Genomic DNA, 27,802 nt, shown 5'->3' on the forward strand with positions numbered 1-27,802 from the left:
TTAATATACACACATGTACTTGTTTATTTATAATTATCTACTTACTAGGCACATGTGTGTGTACATGGAATTTAAGACTTTATCCTGAGGTTGAAGTTATATTTTAAATTTATCTGTGAATTGATTATTTAATAACCTGTTTACATAAAGCAAGACAAAAACAGCTTTGACTTTTCAAGCAATAAACTCTTTTTTCAAGCAAAATGATGTTTTTAAAATTGATGTATGTGGTAATCAGGATATTTAGCAACTGGAAAATGAAAGGCAAGAAATACACAATAATGCAATCTAAAAGACACAATCTGTGAATATAGTAGGTATTGATTTGCTAGTTGAGAATGTTTCAAAAAATCATTCATAATATTCTTTTTCTTTCCAAAATAGTTTTTGATTAGCCAGGTTTTCTGAAGTGTGATTATTTTCTTATATCAGAACTTTCTTAGGTTTTTACATGATCACACCTCCTAAAAAGCCTAGGAGTACTACGGGAGACTGGGGCTTATTTCATCCCTTTGTCTTCAACTGTAAAAGACAACTGCCACCAAAATGGCCATTTTAGAGGCCTACTCTCAGGGGCACATTCTCTTTCTCAGGGATGTTACTTGCTGAGCAAAAGAATTCAGTGATATTTCTCCTATTTGCTTTTGAAAGAAGAGAAATATGGCTCTGTTCCGCCTGGCTCACTGGCAGTCAGAGTTTAAGGTTATCTCCCTTCTTCCCCGAACATTGCTGTTATCCTGTTCTTTTTTCAAGGTGCCCAGATTTCATACTGTTCAAGCACACATGCTCTACAAACAATTTGTGCAGTTAATGCAATCATCACAGGGTCCTGAGGTGACATACATCCTCCTGAGCTTATGAAGATGATGGTATTAAGAGATTAAAGTAAAGACAGGCATAGGAAATCCACAAGGGTATTGATTGGGGAAGTGATAAGTGTCCATGAAATCTTCACAATTTATGTTCAGAGATTGCAGTAAAGACAGGCGTAAGAAATTATAAAAGTATTAATTTGGGGAACTAATAAATGTCCATGAAATCTTCACAATTATGTTCTTCTGCCATGACTTCAGCTGGTCCCTCCGTTTGGGGTCCCTGACTTCCTGCAACATACACCAACTTTCTATTTTTATACATGGAATTGCATGATTAAAAAAATAAATTATAGTGAAAAAATAAGCCTGTGTTTCATTTTTATGGAGAGAAGCATGAACACAAATGTTTTCATGCAAATACTAAAAGATAAAGAGACCAAAGATATTTTTCTTTGAAGCTATTTGTTCTGGTTCAGAAACTCCACAATATATTCATTTATTATTTTCAAAAAGTCTCCCTCCAAATCATCCACAATGATAATCAATATTACTTCAAAAATCACAATTAAATATTGAGCCTCTACAAATCACAAAATGAACTTGAAATTCAATAATTTTTTCATTATTTTGACTGTTTCTTCTTTTATTCAACCAATATGATTTGATCACTTATTATATGTCAGGGAGGCATTTCAATTCCAACATAGATTATGATTAGGAGTATATGATTTGATTGACTATGTCTAACCAGATTATCTCCCTCTCCTCTTTAACTCATATACACAGCCTGAGATATAATTCTAAACAGCATTCTCTTACAAAAAGATAAATATTTATGCTATAGATAAATAAAATATAAATGAGTTCATCTATCATACTTCCAGTTTTTAAAAAATTAATGGGAGATGTAGTTACAGCTACAGCTATGTGTACTAGTTAGACACACACTTATACATATTTGTTTATATAAAAGCAATTTTTTCTCTCTGGAATAGGACTACAGATGGGGGCAGGAAAGAAAACTTTTGTTTTTTAGACTCTTCTGCACTAAAATTCTCATTTTATTCGTGTATATATTATTTTTATTTTTTAAGAGTATGGTGAAAACCACAGAGATGTTTCAGAATAAAATACAGAACTGAGATAATCATCTGGAAATCATCCCACTTTTGACTCAATATCTAAAAAACTTTCACCTCAAAACCCCATTTAATTGTCTATGTGGAAACTAGGTGTGAAGAATTCTAACTGTTAAAAATTAAAATTGATACATCAGAAATGCAGCTACTTTGTAAAAGTATGGGCAAGTCTACATCACACAAAATGAATGTGTGGGCAGGATCTAAAATTAGAAGATTTAAAGCCATTGGTTCCTACATTCTGAATGAGATTTTATAGTCAAGCACTGGGGATGGATGTAGAATATTTGATAAAATGCTGAGACGACACCCAGCTCTGTTATGTGACATACAGTGGGCAAGGTTCCCCTCTCTCTCACTATGCATCACTATGCATTGTCACTGCATAGTGATGTTTGGCATTCCACTGGCTAGCGAGCTAGAAATGTGTACTCAGAGCAGCAGTATATCTTCAGGCAGTTCAGTGTAAGTGTAGACTTGATTCTAAATTGCAGACTTAATCCTTACAAGTTCAGCATAAATGACCTCAAAACCCCAAAGGTAAAGAATCCACCATAGTTCAACCCCTCTAAAGCCAAAGAAGCAAGAATGCTGACAACTCAGTTTACTATTCAAGGAGTTTCTTGGAACATCTACCAGCAAGAGATTTTGTTTGTTTGGTTGTTTCTTTGCTCATACTATTTTTACTTCTAAGGATTAAAAGCTAATCTTGGAATAAACTGCTGTCATACTTTAGACCTCAACCACATGTCTGTCTTGGCATCTTTGTATGAAAAAGTCTATGTTTGAAGCAACTATGGAATTTAGGAAAATGCTAGAATGTTTTAGACATTCAAATATTCAGGTTAAATCAATATTTCTGGTGCTAAGAAAAAGTATGCAAGCATGTACCACAGTCAGCCGAGATTAAAAGTTCAAAACAACATTGAAAATGAAAGAGAAAAATGCCTTTTATTAGATAACAACTTAATTAAACTTCAATATAGTCATAAAACGAAATATACACTGTTTAAAAAGAATAAGGCAGCTTAGGTAAATCCATTTGTGCTAGTTTATTATATATATGATGAACTATATTTCGAGTAATATATTAAGAACATATTTTAAGTAGATGCGAGTAAGGTTTAGACACAAACATAAAAAATCTCTTTTGCATGTATAAAAAGGATGCACATATATATATTCTGCTTTGTGAATAATTTTCTTTCTGTAAGAAAACGTAAGAAATAATTTCTCTTTTGGAAAAGGAATTAGGTGTCAATGCACAGTTTAATTGTTGTTATTCTTTAATCATGTATACACATTTATTTTATTTTCTAAAAATGTTGATAGCAGTCTTCTGGTCTCCACCAGAAATTATAGGTCATTTAAAATTTCTTAGACTATTTAAAAAATACCACCAAATTCAGGTATTTATGTGCAGGATTTTAGACTTAACACTTTCACTTGGAAGTACAATTAACAATGCTAAAAACAAGTTTACCAGTGTGCCCATTAATTTTCAAAATATTGTTCCTTACCATTGTCTCATTCATTGAATTCTCTTCTAAGACTGACTCAATCTTGGATGGTGTGAAAAAGTATTGCCTTTTAGAAAAGAGCAATTTGTAGCAAAAATTGCCTACAGCAACGGTTGAACTCCAGGCCTGGCCTTCATAGTAAAAATAGAAAATATGGCTGAGCTGACTCCCTGGATAACTTATTAGATGATCAAAAGTAAATAGAAAATATTTTTTCATCTTTATATAATCAGCGGTTTCAGCATAAAAGAAAAACAGAATAAAATTAAATCATACAAAGGGAAGATTATCTGGCATATCTCATGTGGGAGAGTGGATGATGTCACTTTGCTCAGCACAGGATCTGCACATCCAGCCCTCTGCAGCAATTTCCTATATTTCACAGCTCTGAGCCAGTTCTTCCACAGATTGGCTTTATGGAACCTGGAAATGCTGTTGGTGAGCCTTGTCTGCTCCATTGCCTCTCATTGCCTCTGGAACTATCTTGCTTAGAGCTAGTCCAGGGCGAACAATTCATTTTTGTTCACCATGTATGCAGGAATAAAAGAACCAAACAAGAAGGACTCATGAGGAAACAAGTTAGCAACAAGTCCAATTGCTGATTCCTTCCTGCCTGAGATAAATCGTCCTGATTCCCTTTTGTTTGGATTTTTGAACCCATTACATTATTATAATGGGGACATTTTTGAGGTATGTATAAGCCAGAATAATGTGGTTAGTCATATTAATCAATATTATTGAACCAAGCTGGTTGTGATGTATTCAAGTATTCTTTTTTTCTTAAATGGAAATTGCCTTCTTCTAATAATATTGCCTTCTTCTAATAATAATAAAATGGTCATTGTAAAGCATTTACACAAGAAAATGTAAAGAAAAGCAAAGGGAAATATTAATAAAAACAATTTATAATCCATCATTGCCATTATAAACCAATCTTAACATCTTGCTGTATATATTTTAGACAGCTATATATATATATGGAATAGGGAATAATGCACATATATGGAATATATAGCATATCTATCTCTATATATCACAATGTAATCTCCTTTACATCGTTACACACTGTTTTCCACTTGTTTTTCTTCATTTAGCAGTACATTATGAACCTTTTCCAATATGAACAAATATAGGTTTATTATTATATCATCTTCTAAGGCCCATAGACTTGTTTTACAGACTTACCATACTTATGCCTTCCTCTATATTATAAGGAGCTATAGAAATATGTTGGGCATTTTGTCTCATCACTACATTTACATTGCTTCCCGAATTCTTTATCTGCTAATTTTTACCTTGTCCATATTTTGTAACTGTCTTTGCCTTTAACACTTATGCTTTTCTTACCACTGTTTTTGTTTAAAATATAATTAGAGTCGTTTGAAGAATAAGAGCAAACAGACTTCAAGCATTTTTGAGTCAGGTGTGAAAATTCTGGGCCATGGATCTCATAATTTGACTACCCAGAGACATTTCTAACTTGCTTTTGAATTATCATATGTATTCTAGAGAGTTCAATGTTCTAAGTAAGTGTGATATTACTTTAACTGCATGGGCAGATTCATTGAACTCTTGGTTGGTTCTATCCCTGTCACTGTCCTGATAAATATTTTAAAAATCTCTTATTACTTTATTTTCATAACTTGCTTGAAAAGGACAGCCCACTTAAACAGAAAATTGGAATTCATATGGACCGTGAGGCTAGTCAAATTCCATCTGGTCAAATTTAAAATCAAAATGCACAATATTAATCACATGAGTTTTAAACACCAAATTATTTGAGAGAAAATTGAACAATCTGTTTCTAGTCTTAATAGGATAGTTAAATATCTATAGTACATCACAAAATTATAATAGTCTTACTTGCATATAGCTAGCTATTCAGTATGGCTTGTTAGAAGGTGTTGACTTGGTTCCTCTAAATTGTTCTTTGTATAGATGACTTTTATTCCTTAAGCCCATTTTGTCATCTTAAAATGGCAAATGAAATAATTTTGTGGTAAGGAGCAAATGAAATAACTCCTATAAAACGCTTTATTGATATATTAAGTACTATATAAGTTTAGAATAATATTATTATATGGTAAGTGGAAGAGACCCATTTAGTGTTATATATAGTGGAGATGTGAAAAATTTCAATACAAATCTATGATTCTATGAGTATAATGATAGGGAAGGAAAATTAATAAACTTGACAGTATGCTTAATTGGCACAGTTCAGAGCTTTAGAAATCTGAACTGTTCCCCTATTCTGCCAGTGGCTTTCATAGTAATCTTGAATATAATGAAATTTATCATTAATATTAAAAAGTAGACTGATCTCTCATGGTGAAATAGCCCTAGTCTGGATTACTCAAAAACTGCAGAAATGGATGAAACACATAAATCCACCACATTGTCAAAAATTTCCATTTAAATTGCCAGTTAAACTCTATACACCAGTATGGTTATGTCCATAACTATGTGGGAGGAAAGAAGAGAAGAGACGAAAACTCATATTTATTGGGAAATTGATATATGCTAGGCATCATGTTACATTTTTGGTATATGTTAGTTAAAAGAAAAAGGCAAAATTGATAGAGACAACAAGATATGGATAGGTAAGATATTCACTCTGCATTAGCTCAGTAAGTAGCATCAAAGACTGAAACACTGGACTGAGTTACTTCCTCTCCTTCTTTTGTCTACTTGTTGGACATCTAATAAATATAAAATCAGTTTATAAGTAGGCAGAGAAAAAGAGGTGAGAAACCAAGGGTTTCAGGCAATATCCCAATAAAATAATTCACCAAAATAGTCTAAAAGTTGACCTCCTATAAAGAGGAATAAGTTAATAAACTCCTTTTCAGCTAGAAGAAGAAAAATACAAAATTTGGTATCATGGTGAGGCAAGAGAATAGGGTCTGGAGGCAGGGGATCTAAGCCTGTTTCACGCCAACTTCCTAGAACTAAATTAAGAGGAAAATCCTAATTTTCCAGGCCTAAGTAACAAAAGGACCAGAGGCTACTGCCTTTGACCTTTTCTGCCCATCAGATGGGAGATTGGCTATCTGCAACAAATCATGAGTGAGGTTGAGTCTTGGTTTGCAACTTTGTAACTTCACTCCAGCCTCTGAATGGCTACTGTCTGCAACCAATCAGACTGACAGTGGGCTACCACTTCCGTTACATGAGGTGAGCATGAAGTGGCCAAAGAGAAACTTCTAGCAGGTATTGGGACCCAAGAAGATTCTGTATCCAGCCCTCAAGCCACTGCTTGGGTCTGCTCCCACACTGTGGAGTGTTCTTTTGTTTTCAGTAAATCCCTGCTTTTGTTCTTTTGTTGCTTCATTCCTTTGCTTTGCTGGGGGTTTTGTCCAATTCTTTGTTCAAAATGCAAAGAGCCTGGACAACTTGCAGTAACTACCCTTTACCATTAACACTAGCTGATAATTGTAAAGATGGTATTTACTGAGTGCTTATTATGTGTCAGACAGTCTTCTAAGTGCCTTATGTGTGTTGATTCCTTTAATACTTGTGGTAGAGAACAATGGTTCAATGTTTCCCAAAAGACATCCACATCTTCATTCCTGGAATCTATGAATATATTGCATGGCCAAAGGGAATTTTCAGATGTGATTAAAAGAAGGCTCTTGAGACAGGGAGATTATGCTGGATTATCTGGGTAGGCCCAATGTATCACAAGGGTCCTTACTAGTGAAAGAGGGAGGCAGGAGAGTATCAGAGTGATGCAGCAGGAGAAAGATTCAGCCACTTCTGGCTTTGAAGATGAAAGAATGTGCAATCGCTAGAAGCTGGAAAAGGCCAGGAAATGGATTCTACCCTAAAGTTGCATAAGAACATGCGGTCTTGAGGTTTTAAAAACTAGGCTGGAGAGAGGCGGGACATCATGGCAGATGGGAGGCAGGATTAGATTGCAGCTCCGGACAGAGCGAGCAGGGGCTCGCATTGTGAATTTTAGCTCCAGATCAACTGCAAGAACAAACTAGCAATCCCAAGAGGACCCACAGACCCTCTGAAGGAAGCAGAATGTTCCTGCAGGACCTGGGAGAGTCCCCCCAAACTGTGAGTGCCCCAACTATGGAAGTGGTAAAGGGAGACCCTCCTCTCCTGAACACACACCCCCATTGGAGAAGCTGAAAGTCTGTTCGCAGAAGTTTCCAACTTTACCTGCAGCTGAGTCAATCTGGAGAGCTGAACAAAATTCAGGGGTAGAGGAAGCCGCAGAAAGGCCCGGGAGCTCGCTGGTTCCCCTAGCAGGCCATTCCTGCCTGGCATCACAGGGATCCAACAGGAGAGGAGCAGGCGGAGAACTACCCAGGGACAACGAAATCGCTAGCTGAACTTTGTAACAATTTCAACGGAGTGAGAAGCCTCCTGGCCAGAACTCAGGGAGGGAGCAAATCCAGTGTGGAGAACTCCACAGGCGGGGAAAGAACCAAGCCCCTTTCTTTCGCAGCTGGGAGGCATATAGCCTGAGGCAGGTTTTCAAGCCCGTGTGGTTCTCTGCCTGGAAATGGTCTGGGGGTTGTTGTGGGGGGCATGGTGAAGGTGAGAACTGCCCTTAAGTTTGCGGGGGAGCTGGCCGAGGCCTGCTGTGACTGCAGGCTTTCCCCCACTTCCCTAACAACCTGTATGACTCAGCAGAGGCAGACATAATCCTCCTAGGTACACAACTCCAGTGACCTGGGAACCTCACTCCTATCCCCCACAGCAGCTGCAGCAAGACTCACCCAAGGAAAGTCTAAGCTCTGACACACCTAACCCCTCCCTCACGTGATGGTTCTTCCCTACCCACCCTGGTAGTGGAAGACAAGGTCATATAATCTTGGGAGTTCTAGGACCCTGCCCACTGACAATTCCTCCCCATACCACCACAGCTGACGCTCTTTGTAAAGTGTGACCTCCTAGCAGGAGGTCAACTGGCACAAAAATAGAGCATTAAACCACCAAAGCTAAGGACCCTCATGGAGTCCACTGCACCTCCCGCCACTTCCACCAGAACAGGAGCTGCTTTCCATGGCTGAGGGACCCATAGATGCTTCACATCACAGGACTCTGTGCAGAAAACCCCAGTACCAGCCCAGAGTCTGGTAGACTTGCTGGGTGGCTAGACCCAGAACAGAGAACACAATCACTGCAGTTTGGCTCACAGAAGCCACATTCATAGTAAAAGGCAGAGAGTACTACATCAAGGGAACACCCCGTGGGACAAAAGAATCTGAACAGCAGCTTTCAGCCCTAGACCTTCCCTCTGACAGAGGCTACCCAAATGGGAAGGAACCAGAAAATCGATCCTGGTAAAATGACAAAACAAGGCTCTTCAGCACCCCCCAAAAATCACACTAGTTCATCAGCAATGGGTCCAAACCAAGAAGAAATCCCTGATTTACCTGAAAAGGAATTTAGGAGGTTAGTTATTAAGCTAATCAGGGAGGGACCAGAGGAAGGTGAAGCCTAATGCAAGGAAATCCAAAAAATGATACAAGAAGTGAAGGGAGAAATATTCAGGGAAATAGATAGCTTAAAGAAAAAACAGTAAAAAATTCATGAAACTTTGTATATACTTTTAGAAATGTGAAATGCTCCGGAAGGTCTCAGCAATAGAATTGAACAAGTAGAAGAAAGAAATTTAGAGTTCAAAGAAAACGTCTTCAAATTAACCCAATCCAACAAAGACAAAGAAAAAAGAATAAGAAAATATCAACAAAGCCTCCAGGAAGTCTGGGATTATGTTAAATGAACAAACCTAAGAATAATCGGTGTTCCTTAGGAAGAAGAGAAGTCTAAAAATTTTAAAAACATTTTTTGGGGGAAAAATCAAGGAAAACTTCCCCAGCCTTGCTAGAGACCTAGCCATCCAAATACAAGAAGCACAAAGAACACCTGGGAAAATTATTGCAAAAAGATCTTCACCTAGGCTCATTGTCATCAGGTTATTCAAAGATGAAGGAAAGAATCTTAAGAGCTGTGAGACAGAAGCACCGTGTAACCTATAAAGAAAAATGTATCAGATTAACAGCACATTTCTCAGCAGAAACCCTACAAGCTAGAAGGGTTAGGGGCCTATCTTCAGTCTCCTTAAACAAAATAATTATTAGCCAAGAATTTTGTATCCAGCAAAAGTAAGCATCATATATGAAGGAAAGATACAGTCTTTTTCAGATGAACAAGTGCTGAGGGAATTCATCATTACCAAGCCACCACTATAGGAACTCTAAAGGACCTCTAAATCTTGAAACAAATCCTGGAAACACATCAAAACAGAACCTCTTTAAAGCATAAATCACACAGGACCCATAAAACAAAAATACAAGTTAAAAAGCAAAAAACAAAAACCAAAGTATGTAGGTAACAAAGTGCATGATGACTGCAATAGTACCTCACATTTCAATACTAACATTGAATGCCAGTGATCTAAATGCTCTGCTTAAAAGATACAGAACCAGCTTCATTCATGTCCAAACTAACACAACAACAGAAAACCAAACACAGCATATTCTCACTCATAAGTGGGAGGTGAATAATGAGAACGCATGGACACAGCTGCGCGGGGCTCATCACACACCACGGCCTGTCGAGGGGTGGGGGCCTGGGGGAGGGATGGCATTAGGAAAAATACCTAATGTAGATGATGGGTTGATGGGTGCAGCAAACCACCATGGCATGTGTATACCTATGTAACAAATCTGCATGTTCTGCACATGTACCCCAGAACTTAAAGTGTATATATATATATATATATATACACACACACACACACCCCCCAGAACTTAAAGTATATATATATGTACACACACATATATATGTACACACACATATATATATACTTTAAGTTCATATATATATGTGTGTGTGTATATATATAAAAGATACAGAACCACAGAATGGATAAGAACTCACTAACCAACTATCTGCTGCATTGAGGAGACTCAGCTAGCACATAAGGACTCACATAAACTTAGAGTAAAGGGGTGGAAATAGGCATTTCATGCAAACAGATACCAAAAGTGAGCTGGGGTAGCTATTCTTATATCAGACAAAACAAATTTTAAAGCAACAGCCGTTGGAAGAGACAAAGAAAGACATTATATAATGGTAAAAGGCCTCATCCAACAGGAAAATATCACAATCTTAAACATATATGCATCTAACACTGGTGCTCCAAAAATTATAAAGCAATTACTAATAGACCTAAGGAATGAGATAGACATCAACACAGTAAGAGTGGAGGACTTAAATACTCCACTGACAGCAATAGACAGGTCATGAAGACAGAAACAAGGGATTTAAACTATACCTTGGAACAAATGGACTTTAACAGATATATACAGAACATTGTATACAACAATAGCAGAATACACATTCTATTCAACAGTACATGAAACTTTCTCCAAGATAGATCATATGATAGGCCATAAAACGAGCCTGAATAAATGTTAGGAAATTGAAATTATATCAAGCACTCTTTCACACCATAGTGGAATAAAACTGGAAATCAACTCCCAAAGGAACCTTCAAAACCATGCAAATACATGGAAATTAACCTGCTCCTGAATGAGCATTGGGTCAAAAACAAAATCAAGATGGAAATTAAAAAATTCTTCAAACCGAACGACAATAATGACACAACCTATGAAAATCTCCGGGATACAGCAAAGGCAGTGCTAAGATAAAAGTTCATAGTCCTAAACACCTACATCAAAAAGACTGAAAGCACAGATAGACAATCTAAGGTCACACCTTATGAAACTAGAGAAACAAGAACAAACCAAACCCAAACTCAGCAAAAGAAAGGAAATAACCAAGATCAGATCAGAACTAAATGAAATTGAAACAAACAAACAAAAAATACAAAAGTTAAATAAAACAAAAAAGCTGGTTCTTTGAAAAGATAAATAAAATTGATAGACCATTGACAAGATTAACCAAGAAAAGTAGAGAGAAAATCCAAATAACCTCACTAAGAAACAAAATCTGCATGTAACAAATCTGCATGTTCTGCACATGTACCCCAGAACTTAAAGTGTGTGTATATATATATACACACACACACCCCAGAACTTAAAGTATATATATATGTACACACACATATATATGTACACACACACATATATATATACTTTAAGTTCATATATATATGTGTGTGTATATATATAAAAGATACAGAACCACAGAATGGAGGTTTTACAAATGACACCAAATGTAAGGAGATATTACAAATGACACCACTGAAATAGAAAAGATCATTCAAGGCTGCTATGAACACCTTTACTCACATAACTAGAAAACCTAGAAGAGATGGATAAATTCCCGGAAAAATACAACCCTCCTAACTTAAATTAGGAAGAATTAGATGCCCTGAGCAGACCAATAGCAAGCAATGAGATTGAAATGGTAATTAAAAAATTACCAACAGCAACAACAAAAAATCCAGGACCAGATGGATTCACAACAGAATTCTACCAGACATTCAAAGAAGAATTGGTACAATTCTTTTGACACTATTCCACAAGATAGAGAAAAACAGAACCCTCCCTAATTCATTCTACAAAGCCAGCATCACCCTAATACTAAAACCAGGAAAGGATATAACCAAAACTGAAAACTACAGACCAATATCCTTGATGAACAATGGATGCTAAAATCCTTAATCAAATACTAGCTAACTGAGTCCAACAATATGTCAAAAAGACAAATAATCCACCATGATCAAGTGGGTTTCATATCAGGGATGCAGGGATGGTTTAACGTCCACAAGTCAATAAATTTGATACACCACATAAACAGAATTAAAACCAAAAATCACATGATCATTTCAATAGATGCAGAAAGAGCATTTGACAAAATCCAGCATCCCTTTATTATTAAAACTCTCTGCAAAATTGGCATGCAAGGGGCATACTTTAATGTAATAAAAGCCATCTATGACAAACCCACAGCCAATATAATACTGAATGGGCAAAAGTTTAAATCATTCCCTTCGAGAACTGGAACAAGACAAGGATGCCCACTCTCACCACTCGTCTTCAACATAGTACTGGAGGTCCTAGCCAGAGCAATCAGACAAGAGAAAGAAATAAAGGGCATCCAAATCGGTAAAGATGAAATCAAACTGACACTGTTTGCTGATAATATGATCATTTACCTTGAAAACCCTAAGGACTCCTCCAGAAAGCTCCTAGAACTGATAAAATAATTCAATAGAGTTTATGGGATACACGATTAATGTACACAAATCAGTAGCTCTTCTATACACCAACAGCTACCAAGCAGAGAATCAAATCAAGAACTCAACCCCTTTTAAAATGCTGCAATAAAATAAAATAAAATAAAATAAAATACTTAGGAATATACCTAACCAAGGAATCAAAAGACCTCTAGAAGGAAAAGTACAAAACACTACTGAAAGAAATCACAGACAACACAAACAAATGGAAATACATCTCATGCTCATGGATTGGTAGTATAAATATTGTGAAAATGACCATACTGCCAAAAGCAATCTACAAATTCAAGGCACTTCCCATCAAAATACCACCATAAGTATTCATAGAATTAGGAAAAAGAACTCTAAAACTCATATAGAACCAAAAAAGAGCCCGTATAGCCAAAGCCACTAAGCAAAAAGAACAAACCTGGAGGCATCACACTACCTGATTTCAGACTGTACTATAAGGCCATAGTCACTAATACAGCATGGTACTGGTACAAGAGTAGGCACACAGACCAATGGAACAGAACAGAGAACCCAGAAATAAAGCCAAATACTTCCAGTTAACTGATCTTTGACAAAGCAAACAAAAAACATACAGTGGGGAAAGGACACCCTTTTCAACAAATGGTGCTGGGATAATTGGCTAGCCAAATGTAGGCAAGTGAAACTGGATCCTCATCTCTCACCTTATACAAAAACCAACTCAAGATGCCTTAAGGACTTAATCCTAAGACCTGAAACTATAAAAATTCTAGAAGATAACATTGGAAAAACCCTTCTAGACGCTGGCCTAGCCAAGGATTTCAAGATCCCAAAAGGAAATGCAATAAAAACAAAGATAAATAGCTGGGACCTAATTAAACAAAAGAGCTTTTGCATGGCAAAAGAAATGGTCAGCAGAGAAAACGCACAACCCACAGAGTGGGAGAAAGTCTTCACAATGTATATATCTGACAAAGGACTAATATCCAGAATTTACAACAAACTCAAACAAATCAGTAAGAAGAAAACAAACAATCCCATCAAAAAGCGGGCTAAGGACATTAATAGACAATTCTCAAAAGAAGATATACAAATGGCCAACAAACATGAACAAATGCCCAACATCACTAATAATTAGGGAAATGTAAATCAAGACCACAATAAGATACCACCTCACTCCTGCAAGAATGGCAATAATCAAAAAATAATAATTAAAAAAAGCAGTAGATTTTGGTGTGGATGTGTTTGTTAATCAGGGAACACTTCTACACTGCCAGTGGGAATGTAAACTAGTACAGCCACTACAGAAAACAGTGTAGAGATTCCTTAAAGAACCAGAAGTAGAACTACCATTTGATCCAGCAATCCCACTACTAGGTATCCACCCAGAGGAAAAGAAGTCATTATTTGAAAAAGATACTTGCACACGCATGTTTATAGCAGCACAATTCACAATTACAAAATCATGGAGCCAACCCAAATGCCCATCAATAAATGAGTGGATAAAGAAACTGTGGTATATATATACAATGGAATACTATGCAGTCATAAAAGGAATGAATTAACAGCATTTGCAGTGACCTTGATGAGATTGGAGACTATTATTCTAAATGAATTAACTCAGTAATGGAAAACCAAATATCATATGTTCTCACTGATATGTGAGAGCTAAGATATGAGGATGCAAAGGCATAAGAATGATACAATGGACTTTGGGGACTTGGGGGTAAGAGTGAAAAGGCGGCAAAAAATACTGTATACTGCTCGGGTGATGGGTACACGAAAATCTCACAAATCACCACCAAAGAACTTACTCATGTAACCAAATACCACCTGTACCCCAAAAAACTTATGGAAAAAAAAAAAAAAAGAAAATGCAGCCTTGTCAAAACCTCGATTCTATTCTATTAAGGACCATTTTGGATTTCTGAACTCCAGAACTGTAAGATGACAGATTTGTGTTGGTTCAAGCCACTAAGTTTGTGGTAATTTGTTATAGTAGCAATAGGAAACTAATAAAATCCTCATAATAATTCTAAGGGGCACATGCCATCATTATCTTCAGCTCATAGGTGAGCAAACTAAAGCACAGGCAGTTTCTCAAATATGTAAGACTACAAGAGTTGAGCTGAGATTTGGACACAGACAGCCTGGGTCCAGAGCCTATTAATTAGAAGCCTTCATGGTATCACTCTTGAGATTTTAGCAAAGTTGGAGCGTGAGGGTCATTTTTGCCAGTATTTCCATTCTTAATACCCCTGAGCTAAGCTGCAGCATACACCTAATGTCAGTTCTGGAGGCAGGGCAGGGTCTTCTTTTAACAGTTTGAATATTGGTATGGAAACAACAACAACGACATCTACTTCAGCCCGACAGTGAAAGATCTATTTCTAGAAGGATATAATACCTTCTGTTAGTGCTATGTGCCATTAGGAAAAAAAATTATTAATAGATCAAATGGAAATGTTCAACATTCCATTTGGGAAATCTTTTTAAAGTGAGGGCATTTTGAAAGAAAAAAGATTAAGTCAGCTACTGTAAAGCAATGGATTCATAATATTTCAAAATAACAGATAGTAAAACGTTTAAAGTGAGTCCTTTATCAGCTGTTCCAGGGATGCCCATCATCAGCAGACATGGATCTTAGCTCCATGCACAGTACGTGGAAGGCAACTGAAAAATTCACTGGTTGGGCATGGCAGCACATGCCTGTAGTACCAGCTACTTGAGAGGTGGATGTGGGAGGACCAACTTGAAGCCTAGAGTTCGAGCCACTGCATTCCAGCCTGGGCAACATAGAGGGATCCTGGTTCTAGAAAAAAATCTTAAAGAAATAATTTTTAAAAATTTCAGTTTGTCCCTGGATCCAAGGGAAAAAAATTCACTGGATAAATGAATGTGCAAATATTTAATTAGTTTATGTATACATGCTTTAAGATCCAGCTATGAACAAATGTATCCTCAAATATTTTGGACTCTGTGTTTGATCATTCTTATTACTTTGATTCTCAAGGCGCTTCTTTGTCAGGTTAAGAAGTGCAGTCTTGTCCCTGTTCTCTAACTTTTGTCTGTGGCTTCAGCTTCCCAAAGCAGGGTGAGTGTAGCATTAGCAGTTAAGAACCCTAGCTTTGGAATTGGCAAGACCTGGATTTGATTCCAGTTTACTTGCCTGTTACTTGTATGACTTCAGGCAAGTTATTTAACCGTGGTGTCTTCATTTTAAAGTGGGCATCATAACATTTACTTTTTATTTTGTAGTGAGGATCAAAAGTCATAATGTTTTTAAGGACAGCCTAGCTCACAGAAAAAAGTTAAAACATGGTAGCTACATAAAATCCACCTTACAGTGTCATCACAGACTGATTTTTGTTTCTAACATTGTTCACAAAGCATAGTGTCAGAGTCAGAGGTACATCTTTTTAGAGTGACGATCGTTTCAAAAACAGAAAGGAAAATATTCAAGATAAAGCATTTGTCTTACATTTATTTATGAGCCTGTTTAAAGGCATACATTCATCTTTTTAGGAACTTATGGTTCTTGAGAACTTGGGAAAGGGAAAGAAGATTTGGTTTTAAACTTTAAGGAAGGAAATGGGGAGGAGAGATCAGTGGTTTCAACTGTAGTTAGTCTCCTCAGAAGGCGAGAAAATACCTAGTTAATGGGCACCTATTTTTAAATTAAATTTTTTAAAAAAAATGAACAAGAATCGGGTGAAAGCACCTACTTTTTATGAAGTGCTTTACATTTATGATCTTAGTCAATCCTCTCAGTAACCCTACCGCTTTATACATGGGGGAATGAATGAAGAGGACAAGGTCACTTACTCAAGGTCACACAGGACAAGTTGGGATTCAAACCCAGTCAGTATACCATACGGCCTCTCATAGAGGACTACTTTACAATAAATTCAATTCTTGACTGATTACACAGGATTTAGGCAGAAAATGCAGGTTACTTACTGGGAATGAGTAATGATTTGTACTGAAAGAGGTTACTGAGTGGCAAGCAACACACAGAGATAATTTCTACTATTATCCTGTCATACTGCAAAATGATTTTTCTGCTGACCACATAATCATTGAATCCCTAGGTGTGTAAAGAAAGTGGCTTCTGTTAACTAGATGCTGCCCATTATTCTACTTTGAAGTTAATAGTACACAGACCAAGCTGCAGCATAAACAGGCGGTTTTAAAGTAAGCTTTCCTCTATGCCGGGAGATGTGTGTGTGTGTGTGTGTGTGTGTGTGTGTGTGTGTGTGTGTGTATATATATATATATATATATATATATATATATTTACCCCATCCAGAAGGATTTCGAATCTAAGGTCAGGGAGCCATAAGATTCAGTTCTGCAAATAAAAATCTCAACAAAATCTGAAGATGTATTTTCTAATTTGTTTCAGAATGATAGAAACCACTAGCTAGATTCACAGAATCTCTTGAAGGTGAGATTCACTTGCCTATATGATGTCACACATGATCCAGATCAGATAAAATACTTCACATTTCACTCATCAAATCCCTCATTGCTTTCTCTTCCTAAAAAGTTATTTATCAAGAATCGTTTGGCACAGGACCATAAGAGAAACAAAAAGAATTAATTTGTTTGTATTATGACATTATTGATTGTGATTACTTGCTTATATGATACCTGTACTTGCCTATATATACCTGTACTTGCCTAGAAATTATTTAATTTTTTTCCTATTTTATGTTGATTTTAGTTAACCACGAGTCCTTTTGAAGGTTTTATTATTGACTTACCATTGTCTTCAACAGAGAAATAGAAGATGTCCTTTGATGCATTGCTGCCCTCATTCAAGACATAGGATATCTTCATCTCATCAATGTCAGCTAAAAAAAAAAAAAGAGCAAACGTCACACACAGTCATATTGGCACAAATGAAAATGAGTATGTTAACAGCTTCAAAGTTTTAATTAGGCATAGAAATACTCCAATTAATAAATTTGAAAATAATGATTAAGTGAACATGAATCTTCTTAAAGCTACAATGTCAAAAATAAAACTTTAGTTTGAAACTTTATCACAATGAGGTACCATCTCACCCCAGTCAGAGTGGTGATTATTAAAAAGCCAAAAAATAACAGATGCTGGGTGAGGTTGCAGAGAAAAGGGAACATTTATACATTGTTGGTGGGAGTGTAAATTAGTTCAGCCATTGTGGAAAGCAGTGTGGTGATTCCTCAGAGAACTAAAAGCAGAACTATCCTTCAACCCAGCAGTCCCATTACTGGGTATACACCCCAAAAATATAAATCATTCAACCATAAAGACAAATGCATGCAAATGTTCATTGCAGCACTACTCACAATAGCAAAGACACTGAATCAACCTAAATGTCCATCAATGATATTTTGGATAAAGAAAATATATTACATATACACCATGGAATACTATGCAGCCATTAAAAACTAGATCATGTGTTTTTGTTGTTGTTGTTGTTGTTTTTTCAAGAACATGGATAGAGCTAGAGGCTATTATCCTTAACAAACTAATTCAGGAACAGGAAACCAAATACTGCATATTCTCACTTATAAGTGGGAGCTAAATGATGAGAACTCATGAATACAATGAAAGGAACAATTGACAGTGGGGTCTTCTTGAGGGTGGAGGGTAGGAGGAAGGAGCAGAGCAGAAAAGATAACTACTGGGTACTGGGCTTAAATACCGGGGTGATGAAATAATCTGTACAACAAACCAGCATGACATGAGTTTAAATATATGTACTTCCAAACCTAAAATAAAAGTTAAGAAACCCTGACTTTGTCACAGTGCTACTATGTGCATATTCTCTGGGTGCTAAAGCCCAGCAAGGAGGGCGTTCTAGTTACGTGTGCTTTACAACATCCTGGCCCTCTATGGAGAGCCAGGTCTATCTGGTTTTGAATCTTCTGCCCAAGTATAGAGCTTGACATATTTGTGGATACTCATGAACTATTTGTCAAAATGAATTTAAACAAGAATAATTGCTGCATCCTAAGAAAAAGGAAAATTAGAATAAAATCATGAGTTTTTCCTATTGCCTATTCTCTTGGGTAATAATTTGTTATGAAGGTCTATAATTATGTTTTTATATTGGTAATTATTAGTATTTTAAAAACAATTTGCTCTCGGAGGTGTTTGTTTGTAGAAATAATTCTTATAGAGTCATATGATTTTATTATTTAAAAAGTTTATAAAGTTAAATATTTGAAAATGTTATCACTGTTGTGATTGCATTCTTTCTTTTTCTGTTATACTTTAAGTTCTGGGATACATGTGCATATCATGCAGATTTGTCACATAGGTATACACATGCCATGGAGAACCACATATGATTTCATTTGCTTTAGAAGAAATTCTGAAAATGTAACCAAACTATTTTTTAAACATGTGTAAGTTTTCCTCTGAGTTTGCATCTAGGTTTACATGTATCATGTGTGGGACATTTCACGCACAGAGCTATCTAAAAAAGTTATGACAACATAAAGAGCATTTAAAAACCAGCAGGTATCACATCACCTGGGAAAGTAGAGGGACCTGCCTCTAGTTCATAATTAGTAGTAACACCAAATATAAAAGAAAAAAATAATCTCAAGCAAACATAGTTCTGTGCTTTTATTAGATGTAGAAATTACATTTGAATAGTATAATAAAAATGAACAATGTAGGAATTTATATCCAAAATCTAGATACCAAACATCTTCAGAAATCTGGACTTACTAATAACTAAGCAAATGATTTCTATATGTCGTTCTTAAAATTCAAAATCAATCTGATATTATCAGAATTAATATAAGGTTATCTTATAATATTTCAGAAGTAGAAGCTGTCCTCCTGTGTTTAGCAGTTTTAAGGTGTAACTACAACTTTATGAAATATGTGTGAGTTCCTGTTAAATAGGCATTCTGATGAAATTGATGAAAAAGGACTTGTTGCTTTGTTTGTTTTTAGAATAATTTCATACTTTACTGTATTTTATTAGAACAAGAATCTTAGTGCAAATGTCTGAGGTCAGGACAATTTTACACAAAGCTGAGAGATCTGATCCAATGAAGGGGAGGGACAGAATAGTCAGGGAAGAATGCATACTAACCTTGTGTAAACACTCGAGTGCTCTGGTTTCCAAGGCCAGTTCTGATAATGAAGCCATGCTCTGGTCCTCTGGTAACTTTATACTTCAGAAGCCTGTGGGGACTGTCCTGATCTTCTGCCTTCAGAGACTTACTGGTAATCAAGAAGCCCATATGCCCAGTGTGAAGGTGCTTCAAGGTTAGGGCACCCCTGTTGATAGTAATCTGGGGAAGCCTATTGTCTAATGATCTTATCTGGACCCTCATTACTTGAGGTTTGTGTGTCTCCAGGGCAGTGTCTGGGAGGACATAGAAATCAGTGTGAGTGCCATCTGTCACCGTCAAGGAGAAACTATCTTCAGTGGTCTCACTGCCGTCGTGCTTGTAGCTAATCATGTTCTTGTTCAAGTCTTGCTTGGTGAAAGTGGTCACAGGATGGCTACCATTGTACAAAATCTTGCCATGCATGGGGACCTGGGTGATGGTAAAGAGAATAAGATAATCTGGGGTATCCTTGTCTTCCACTGTCAACTCAAGGGGAGTGATCAGTTGGCTAGCCTCTTTCTGTAGTGTTAGTCTATGGATGGTCAAGATAGGTTTCTTATGATCCACATCAGTGATGAAGATCCTGAAGGTTCTGGACACAGGGTAGAGTTCACTGATCACTTGAAACTCAAAGCTGTCCATCTTTTTCTCATCATTTGAAGTATGGACATAGGATATTTTGTTGCTAGCCAATTGAAGCTGAGTGAAAGAGGCAATGGGTTCCCCAGCATGGTCAGAACTTTCTAGGTGACCCAGGCTTGGAGCCCGTGTAATGTTAAAGTGATGTTCATCAGAGCTGTTGATATCACTGTTGCTAAGCAGACTGTTGGTAAGGGTCACTCTGGCACCTTCTGTTAAGGTGATCCTTTTGCTGATTAACTCAGGGAAGACCTTGTCTAAGTTGCCAATAGTGACATAGAAGTAGTGGTCTGTCAAAGTGTTAGCCCCATCAGTCACATCAAACTTGATAATATCAACAATCCCTTCTTGGCCTGTGTGGATATAGCAGATGAGGCCTCTGTCAATCTCATCCTGGGTAAAGTTCATTCCCAGAGTAAGATTGTTCCTCACTTCTCCTCTGGGTTTTCTCAGCCTCTGTAGAAGCCCTTGTTGAGGCCCAGAATGGAGGACAAAACTGAGGCTCTTATCATCTGAGTCAAGATCTGTGGCCTTGAGGATCTGATTTGTGATAATCTCAGAGTGTCCTTTCTCTACTTTCAGCCCGTTGTTGACAGTCAGCTGAGGAGTTTCATCATCCACTAGGGTCACTACAATGGGTACCTTCCTGTGGGTGGTGTGCTTGCCATCACTTAGCCAGACCTCAAAACTGTCCTCTTTGGTCTCTGAGTCATCATGCTCATACACAATGGTGGAGGCCTCCTGAATCTCCTTGAGGGTGAAGCTGTGGATGGGCTGGCTGCCCGTAGCCAGCTGCTCTATGATTTGTCCATGCCGAGGGAGGACTGTGAGTTGAAAGTGGAGCTCATTCGGTGGCAGGTCAGCATCTGCTCCATTGAGCAGCTGAGTGTCTATGACCAGGCTCATCCCCTCTAGTACCTCAAACTCATGGGCAAAAAGTTTAGGCTGCTCATCATTGGTGGGTAGGATGATTATAGGGAAGAAGACATTTGGGGAGAAGTTGATGCCATCAGAGCAATAAAAGGTGAATTGATCCTCTTGTGGCTCTACTCCCTTGTGAATACTCTGTACATAATTGATATGCCTCATTTGGACATCTCTGAGGGAGAAAGCACTGATGGGGCTGCCAGACTGGGACATTTTTGAACCAGGAGCTGGTGCAATATTTTCCAGGTAGCCAGAGGCTGGCTGACTAGTCACTGTGCAGAGGAGTTCATCTTGAGGAGTGTCCACATCTTCAACATGGAGATGTTGTAAGGTCAAGGAGTTCTTCTCACCTTCATAGACAATGAAGGACTCCCTCACCAAGACCCTGGGGCCCACATTGTCCACAGGCAGCACAGTTACTCGTACCTGTACTCTCTCTATTATGCTATTCCCCACTACCCATTGGTAAGAATCATTGGAGAGGATGAGGCTGAAGGCATCGTGCTGCTTTTGAAAACCAACTTCACCTCCAGTGTGGACATAGGCTACTCTCCCACTGATGAGGTCCTCTTGGGTGAATCGTTCTGTGGGCAAACCATTGACCAGAATAGTGCCCAATTTGGGGCTGTCCTTTACAATGAAAGACAGCATCAAGTGATGTACGTCCTTCCTTTTGCCATGGGTGACACCCATGGTAATTTCAGTGCCTTTATTCTCTAGTACATCTATAGAAACATCCAATAATGAACTACTTGTGATAGAGATCCTAGGACTTTCGTTAGCCACACTGGGATGCACGGAAATTGGGATGGTGATGGGTATATGGTGCACCCCATCACTTACTTCCAGATGGAAAGTGTCACTGGTAGTTGTCTGGTCTTTACCATGCTGGTAAGAGACACTCCCATTAATAATATCAGCTTGCGTGAAAGATTCCCCTGGGACCATACATTTTTTAAAGTACTGCAAGCGTCCATGTTGGGGACCGCGGACTAATATGAAGACAGTTTGGTCAATGTCTGTGTCTGGGTCTGTAACATGCAGCTCATTACTGCTGAGGTTAAAGCTGCCTCCCTCTAAGACAGTAAAGCCTCTGTTGGTGACTTCTGGGGGCTGGTTGTCCACAGGTTGCAGGAATAATGTAAATGTGCCTGGCACGCTATTGCCTGCAGCATCTTCCACCTGGTAGGTAAACTGCACAACCCGTGGTGCAATACCTAACTTCTGTGGAGGCTGGTAGGCAACTTCACGCTGATTTACCTGGGCTTGGGTGAAGTGCATGATGAGTGTGTCTGGTGAATCAGTGAGCACAATTTCTCCAGCCCGGACTTGGTGGTTTCGATCTGTGTCAGTCGGGAGTGTCAGTAGGGTGTACCATAGGTTCTGGTCATCAGAGTCCTGGTCAATGTATCGGAGGAAGTTCTTCTGGAAGTGAGTGAGTTGGTATTCTTGTACAGTCATTTCTAGTGTAGTTCCTGGATACAGCTGTGGACTCAGTATATCCGCTGGCTGGACCTTGATGGTGAAAATGTGCTGGTTGGAGAGATTGGGTGGGTCATGGTCATCCTGCACATGGAAAGCCAGCTGGACCATTACAGTTTGAGAGCTGTGTGGTCCAAGATGGCGGTAGAAGAGTCTCCCTTCCATTATGTCTCTCTGTAGCCACTCAGTCACCACTTTCTCATAAAGCCCTTCCTTTTCCATGTAGTGCCAGTCCCCACCTTCGGTGGAGAGAGGCAGTTCAGCCTGCCGCAGCAACATGTCCCCCAGGTAGTGGCCTGAGTGGGAGGAACCAGGGGCCAGCTCCCACTGTGGCTCTTCCTTATTTCCTTCTAAGAGCTGGTTCTCTAGCACAAAGCGGATGGTTGAGTCCTCAGAGTCAATATCAGTAGCGCTCAGTACAAAGGGAGAGATCTGGACCACCTGCCCTTCTGTCAGTGAGAGTCCTGTGTTAGTATTGACCATTGGTGGTTCATCATCCACAGGTAGGATGGTGACGGGAAAGAGAAATTCCACTTGGTGGTGTCCGTCCTCCATCCGGAAGATGATGTTGTCACTGTAGGTGTTGCTGCCATCATGCTGATACACCACTCGCCTTGCTGCCAGGTCCGCAGGTGTGAAATACTTGCACCCAGCAGGTGCCCCAAACACCACCAGCTGCCCATGTCTCAAGCCCCTGACTGCAGCCATTTTCACCTCTTCCAGGTTATCTTTATCACTGATAGGAACGCTGTGGGTGCTGGACAAGGGCCTTGACTGACCTTCAAAAAGCACAAGTCCCCTGTTATGGCTAGCCACTGGGACCAGAGTATTCATGGATTTCACTGTCACCATGAAGGTAAAGGGGTCTGAGGCGGCGCCGTCTCCGTCCACCACCTCCAGTTCCAGCTGAAAGAGGCGCTCTCCATGGGAGTTCTCTGTAGGGGGCTGATAGGCAATCTTCAGCTCCCGCAGCTCCTGCTGGGTAAAGAAGGAGACTGGAAGGCCTAGAGGGTCGTCGGTGCTGACCACGTAGCCCTGCTGCCCTGGATGCCCTGGTGCGGGAGTGGGGGCGTTGAGAATGTTGAACACCAGGTCGCCAGGGTCTGACTCGACGTCCTCCGCGGCTAGTGCGTCAGGTGTCAGGGCTGTCAGCACAAACGGATCCACCTCCATCATCATCGTGGCCATGAAGCTGGGTCTGGGCGGTGTGTTCTTGGCTCCCCCGAGGATCCTCACCAGCAGCTGGAAGTGCTCGCGGACCAGCACACCCGCGGACCCAGCGTCCTGGCCCTCGGGCCCCAGCAGCTCCACCATCATTGGCAAGTAGTCCCGGTTGGGCGAGGAGGCAGCGGTGTGCTGATAGCGCACCCCAGCCCGGAGGAAAGCTTCACAGTCTACGCGCTTGCCCCTGGGGAGAGGGGCCCCCATCGCGTCCACCAAGCGCCCGTACTTGGGCAGGGGGCCGTCCTCGTGAGGAAGTGGGGTGAGCCGGCACCTGCGGGTGGCCGTGGCTCTGGACTTCAGGGAGGCGAAGTCCAGCACTCTCCTGTCGATGGCACGGCTCCAGCCCTGCAGCTTCTCCACTACCAAAGGCCTGTTGCGCGTCACCAGCTCCAGCTGGGAAAAGACCACGTCCACCGCCAGCGTGAAGGGCAGCACCAACGTGTGAGTCGGGGCGTCGTAGCGCAGCTGCAGCAGCACCCGGGCGCGTCCGGGGCTGTGGGAGCCGAAATGAGTGTACAGGACCTGGCGGGGCCCGAAGGCGCAGGGGAAGCGGCGCGGGGAGAGCGCGCCCTTGAGCAGCGGCAGGGCGTCCAGTACCGTGACTTCGCACCGGTCCCCCGGCTGCACTCCAATCACCAGGTCCCGGAGCGGGTCGAGCCAAAGGGAACGACCCAAGGGCACCCGGAGTCCAGGGTTGGCAATCAGCACGCTAGGGCCGTCGGGGCGAGTGCCTTCAAGTGCACCCCAGGCGTGCAGGTAAAGCACCGGGTCGGGCTCGGTCCCAAGCGAGGATGCCTGTCCCTGCAGCGTAGGGCGACTCAAGAGCAGGCAGGCGAGCGCCACAAGGAGCTGGCTGGGCGTCCCAGTCGGGTGCCGAGAAGCCCCCGTCATGGCCATGGATGGCTCCTGGCGTTGGGATTCCCGGAGTGGGGGTGCCCTGTCCAAAGAGGGATCCGCTGAGTCGCAGGTGCAGGCAGTGGAGGCGGTAGCTGCTGTCCAGTCGGCAGCCCACGCGCGGATCCAGCAAGAGCCAGCGGCTGCGCTTCTGCTGCTGCAGGTAACGGCAGCGGGGGAACGGGCTCTGCCCACCTCCTGCTCTGCCCGGGCCCAAGTCTGCCTCTGCTGGTTTCTGGGGCCGCCCAGATACGCGCCCAGCGCGGCTAGACTTAGCGAGGGTGCAGCGCTCTTCCCTCCGCTCCTGGGTGCTTCACCCCGCCTACCTTACACACCTTCGCGCCCGGAGCCGTGGTCGCCGCGCTGCTGCCCACGCTGCCAGACTCCGACCAGCTCGTTTGGATACTCTCTTTCCCGGGTGCCACAAAGGGATTGTCCCCCCTCAGGGTTGGGAGAGAGACGGTGACTGTACTCGGGTCAGTCCTGCGTCTGTGAGACTGCGCTCCTGCTGTCCATTCATCCAGGGAATGGTGTTTCTGAAAAGGGGGAGAGACACCATTCCTCTTCCTTACCGCAGACAGGAGTGTATTTTCTAGCCAAAAACTGAGTCTCACTTCGGACATAAAAGAAACTGGTGGGAGCTATTTTGCAAATAGGATTTTCTAGCTGGCTGTCTGGATCTTGTAATTCGGTGCTTCCAAACAACCCTGACATTTTTCTTCTGCTCAGGTTTTGAAAAAGAAAATCAGCACCCAAACTTGAATAGCTTGTAATCTTTTTTTTTTTTTTTTTTTTTGTCATTGGGTCTCACATAACACAATCAGGTGTGCGGCTCGGCTTCTTTCCGTTTTCTTAGAATGTGATTTCCATATCTGATCAACAGTGATTTGCCTGTTAGTTTATTAGACATGCTGTTTTCTAATTACTTTCTTCGTAGACAGTAGCCAGAGGGGAGGATGTCAAGGGAAACAGTAGCAGAGAAAATATTTAACACAGGTACTTGGATCAATTTCTGTGGCTCAATCTATTTGACACCCGGAATCAGGCTCTTCGTGGCTCTCAGATGAAGATGACCATGAATGTAGTGTTAGGTACTTAACAAAATCCTATTAACTTTTTAAGTTTTAAAATAACCAATTTAGTTACAGTGCAGAGTAATCTTTTTCTATAAATAAAGTAGTAATAATAGTAACTTGCTTCCTTATAAAATTAATGTGAATGTGAGAGACCTTTTGATGGCAGTAAAAATAGATGCCTAAAACTATATTGATAGAAATGGCTTCAAGGGGGACTAGAACTCTTTAAATGTCATCCCCAAGTTATTCTTTTAGTTTTTTACAGTGTTACAAATGCCTGTTTTATTCACTGCAGCAACAGCATCAGCTGATTTCCAGGGCAAGAATAATCTGCTAGTGACTTGAAAGATTTAATTTTCTCTCTAAACATTTAAAGTAATCATCCAGTGAAATGCTATGTGTCTATACAATTCACTTTAGTTGAATGTTAGTGTGCCCCATTAGCACACAGATTTGTTCATATAACAGAATTTTGAGATAATAAGTTTGAATCAATATGTGTTTAGCCTAATTATACCATATTCAGTGTATCTGGGAAAATATTATTTTAAAATATATTTTTAATTGAAACACCAGTAAAATTTCATTGTAAAAATGAGTCATTATATTATATTTTATAAAGCTGCTGCCTTGTCCAAAGGATGGGTTTTCATGGTAGAACTTTTATTAGTTTGCATATATTAAAGTTACCTAATGAATATTCCTATAAGAGTGCAGCTTTGGTTCTTTTTCAAGCACACTCACTCACTTTGGGACAAGTACCTTTTTTTCCGTGCTATTTTCACTGGAAGTAGAGATGGATGTGGACAGCTGAGATAACAGAAAGCTAAACTACTATATTTATATTTTTGTCCTCTGACCCTCCCTCTTAAGCATATATTCCCTTCTCCTCTTCTTCACCATTAAATGTCTTGAAAGGGTTTTTTATTTCGTTACTGTCTCCATTTCTTCACCTCTCACTCATTGTCTCTTTAGGGCACTCCCAGTCTGGTTTCCACCTTAGACACACCAACAAAACTTTCGCTAAGGTCATTAGTAACTTCCACCCCGCAAACTCCTATAGCTATCTCTCATGTTGTTAATGTTGCCACACCTTTCTGATTTCTCTTCTACCTCCCGGTTTAAGTCCCATTTCTTCAGGAAGCACTTTTCATATGCTCTTCAAACCATGTTGCAAAATCTCTGTAATTATTTATTCATGTACAGGTCGATTAGCGTCTGTCTTCCCTGTTTGGCTTTAAGCTGTAGGAGAGCAGGGAGTATGTAATGTTCACCATTGATACTTAGTGCTTATGCCAAGTACTGGCACATAGCAGGTATGTAATAAGTGTTTGTTGATTGATTGAATGAATGAATGAATGAATGAATAGAAAAATGAAAGAGAATCAGAAGTAGTGATCGACATACTATGCAGTCTAGGTGTCAGGCAGGAGAAACCAGTGCAAGTGTAGGATGACTTCTTTTTTTTTTTTTTAATTTATTTATTATTATTATACTTTAAGTTGTAGGGTACATGTGCATAACGTGCAGGTTTGTTACATATGTATACTTGTGCCATGTTGGTGTGCTGCACCCATCAACTCATCATTTACATCAGGTATAACTCCCAATGCAATCCCTCCCCGCTCCCCATGATAGGCCCCTGTGTGTGATGTTCCCCTTCCTGAGTCCAAGTGATCTTACTGTTCAGTTCCCACCTATGAGTGAGAACATGCGGTGTTTGGTTTTCTGTTCTTGTGATAGTTTGCTAAGAATGATGGTTTCCA

At 39.9% G+C, this 27,802-nt stretch overlaps 1 protein-coding gene across 1 annotated transcript in view; it reads right to left on the minus strand.

The window, feature by feature from the left end:
- Positions 1–25,683, minus strand: part of FREM3 (FRAS1 related extracellular matrix 3) — a 108,996-nt gene extending 83,313 nt beyond the window's left edge. The window contains exons 1-2 of the mRNA XM_001092507.5: positions 19,773–25,683; positions 17,440–17,529 (exon numbers count right to left, since the gene is read on the minus strand). Coding sequence (XP_001092507.5) covers positions 17,440–17,529; positions 19,773–24,963 — 5,281 coding nt within the window. The 5' untranslated portion in view covers positions 24,964–25,683. The remainder of the gene's footprint in view (positions 1–17,439; positions 17,530–19,772) is intronic.
- Between the last annotated feature and the right edge of the window lie 2,119 nt (positions 25,684–27,802).

The sequence above is a fragment of the Macaca mulatta genome, chromosome 5 (assembly GCF_049350105.2).
Source record: "Macaca mulatta isolate MMU2019108-1 chromosome 5, T2T-MMU8v2.0, whole genome shotgun sequence".
Classification (NCBI taxonomy): Eukaryota; Metazoa; Chordata; class Mammalia; order Primates; family Cercopithecidae; genus Macaca; species Macaca mulatta.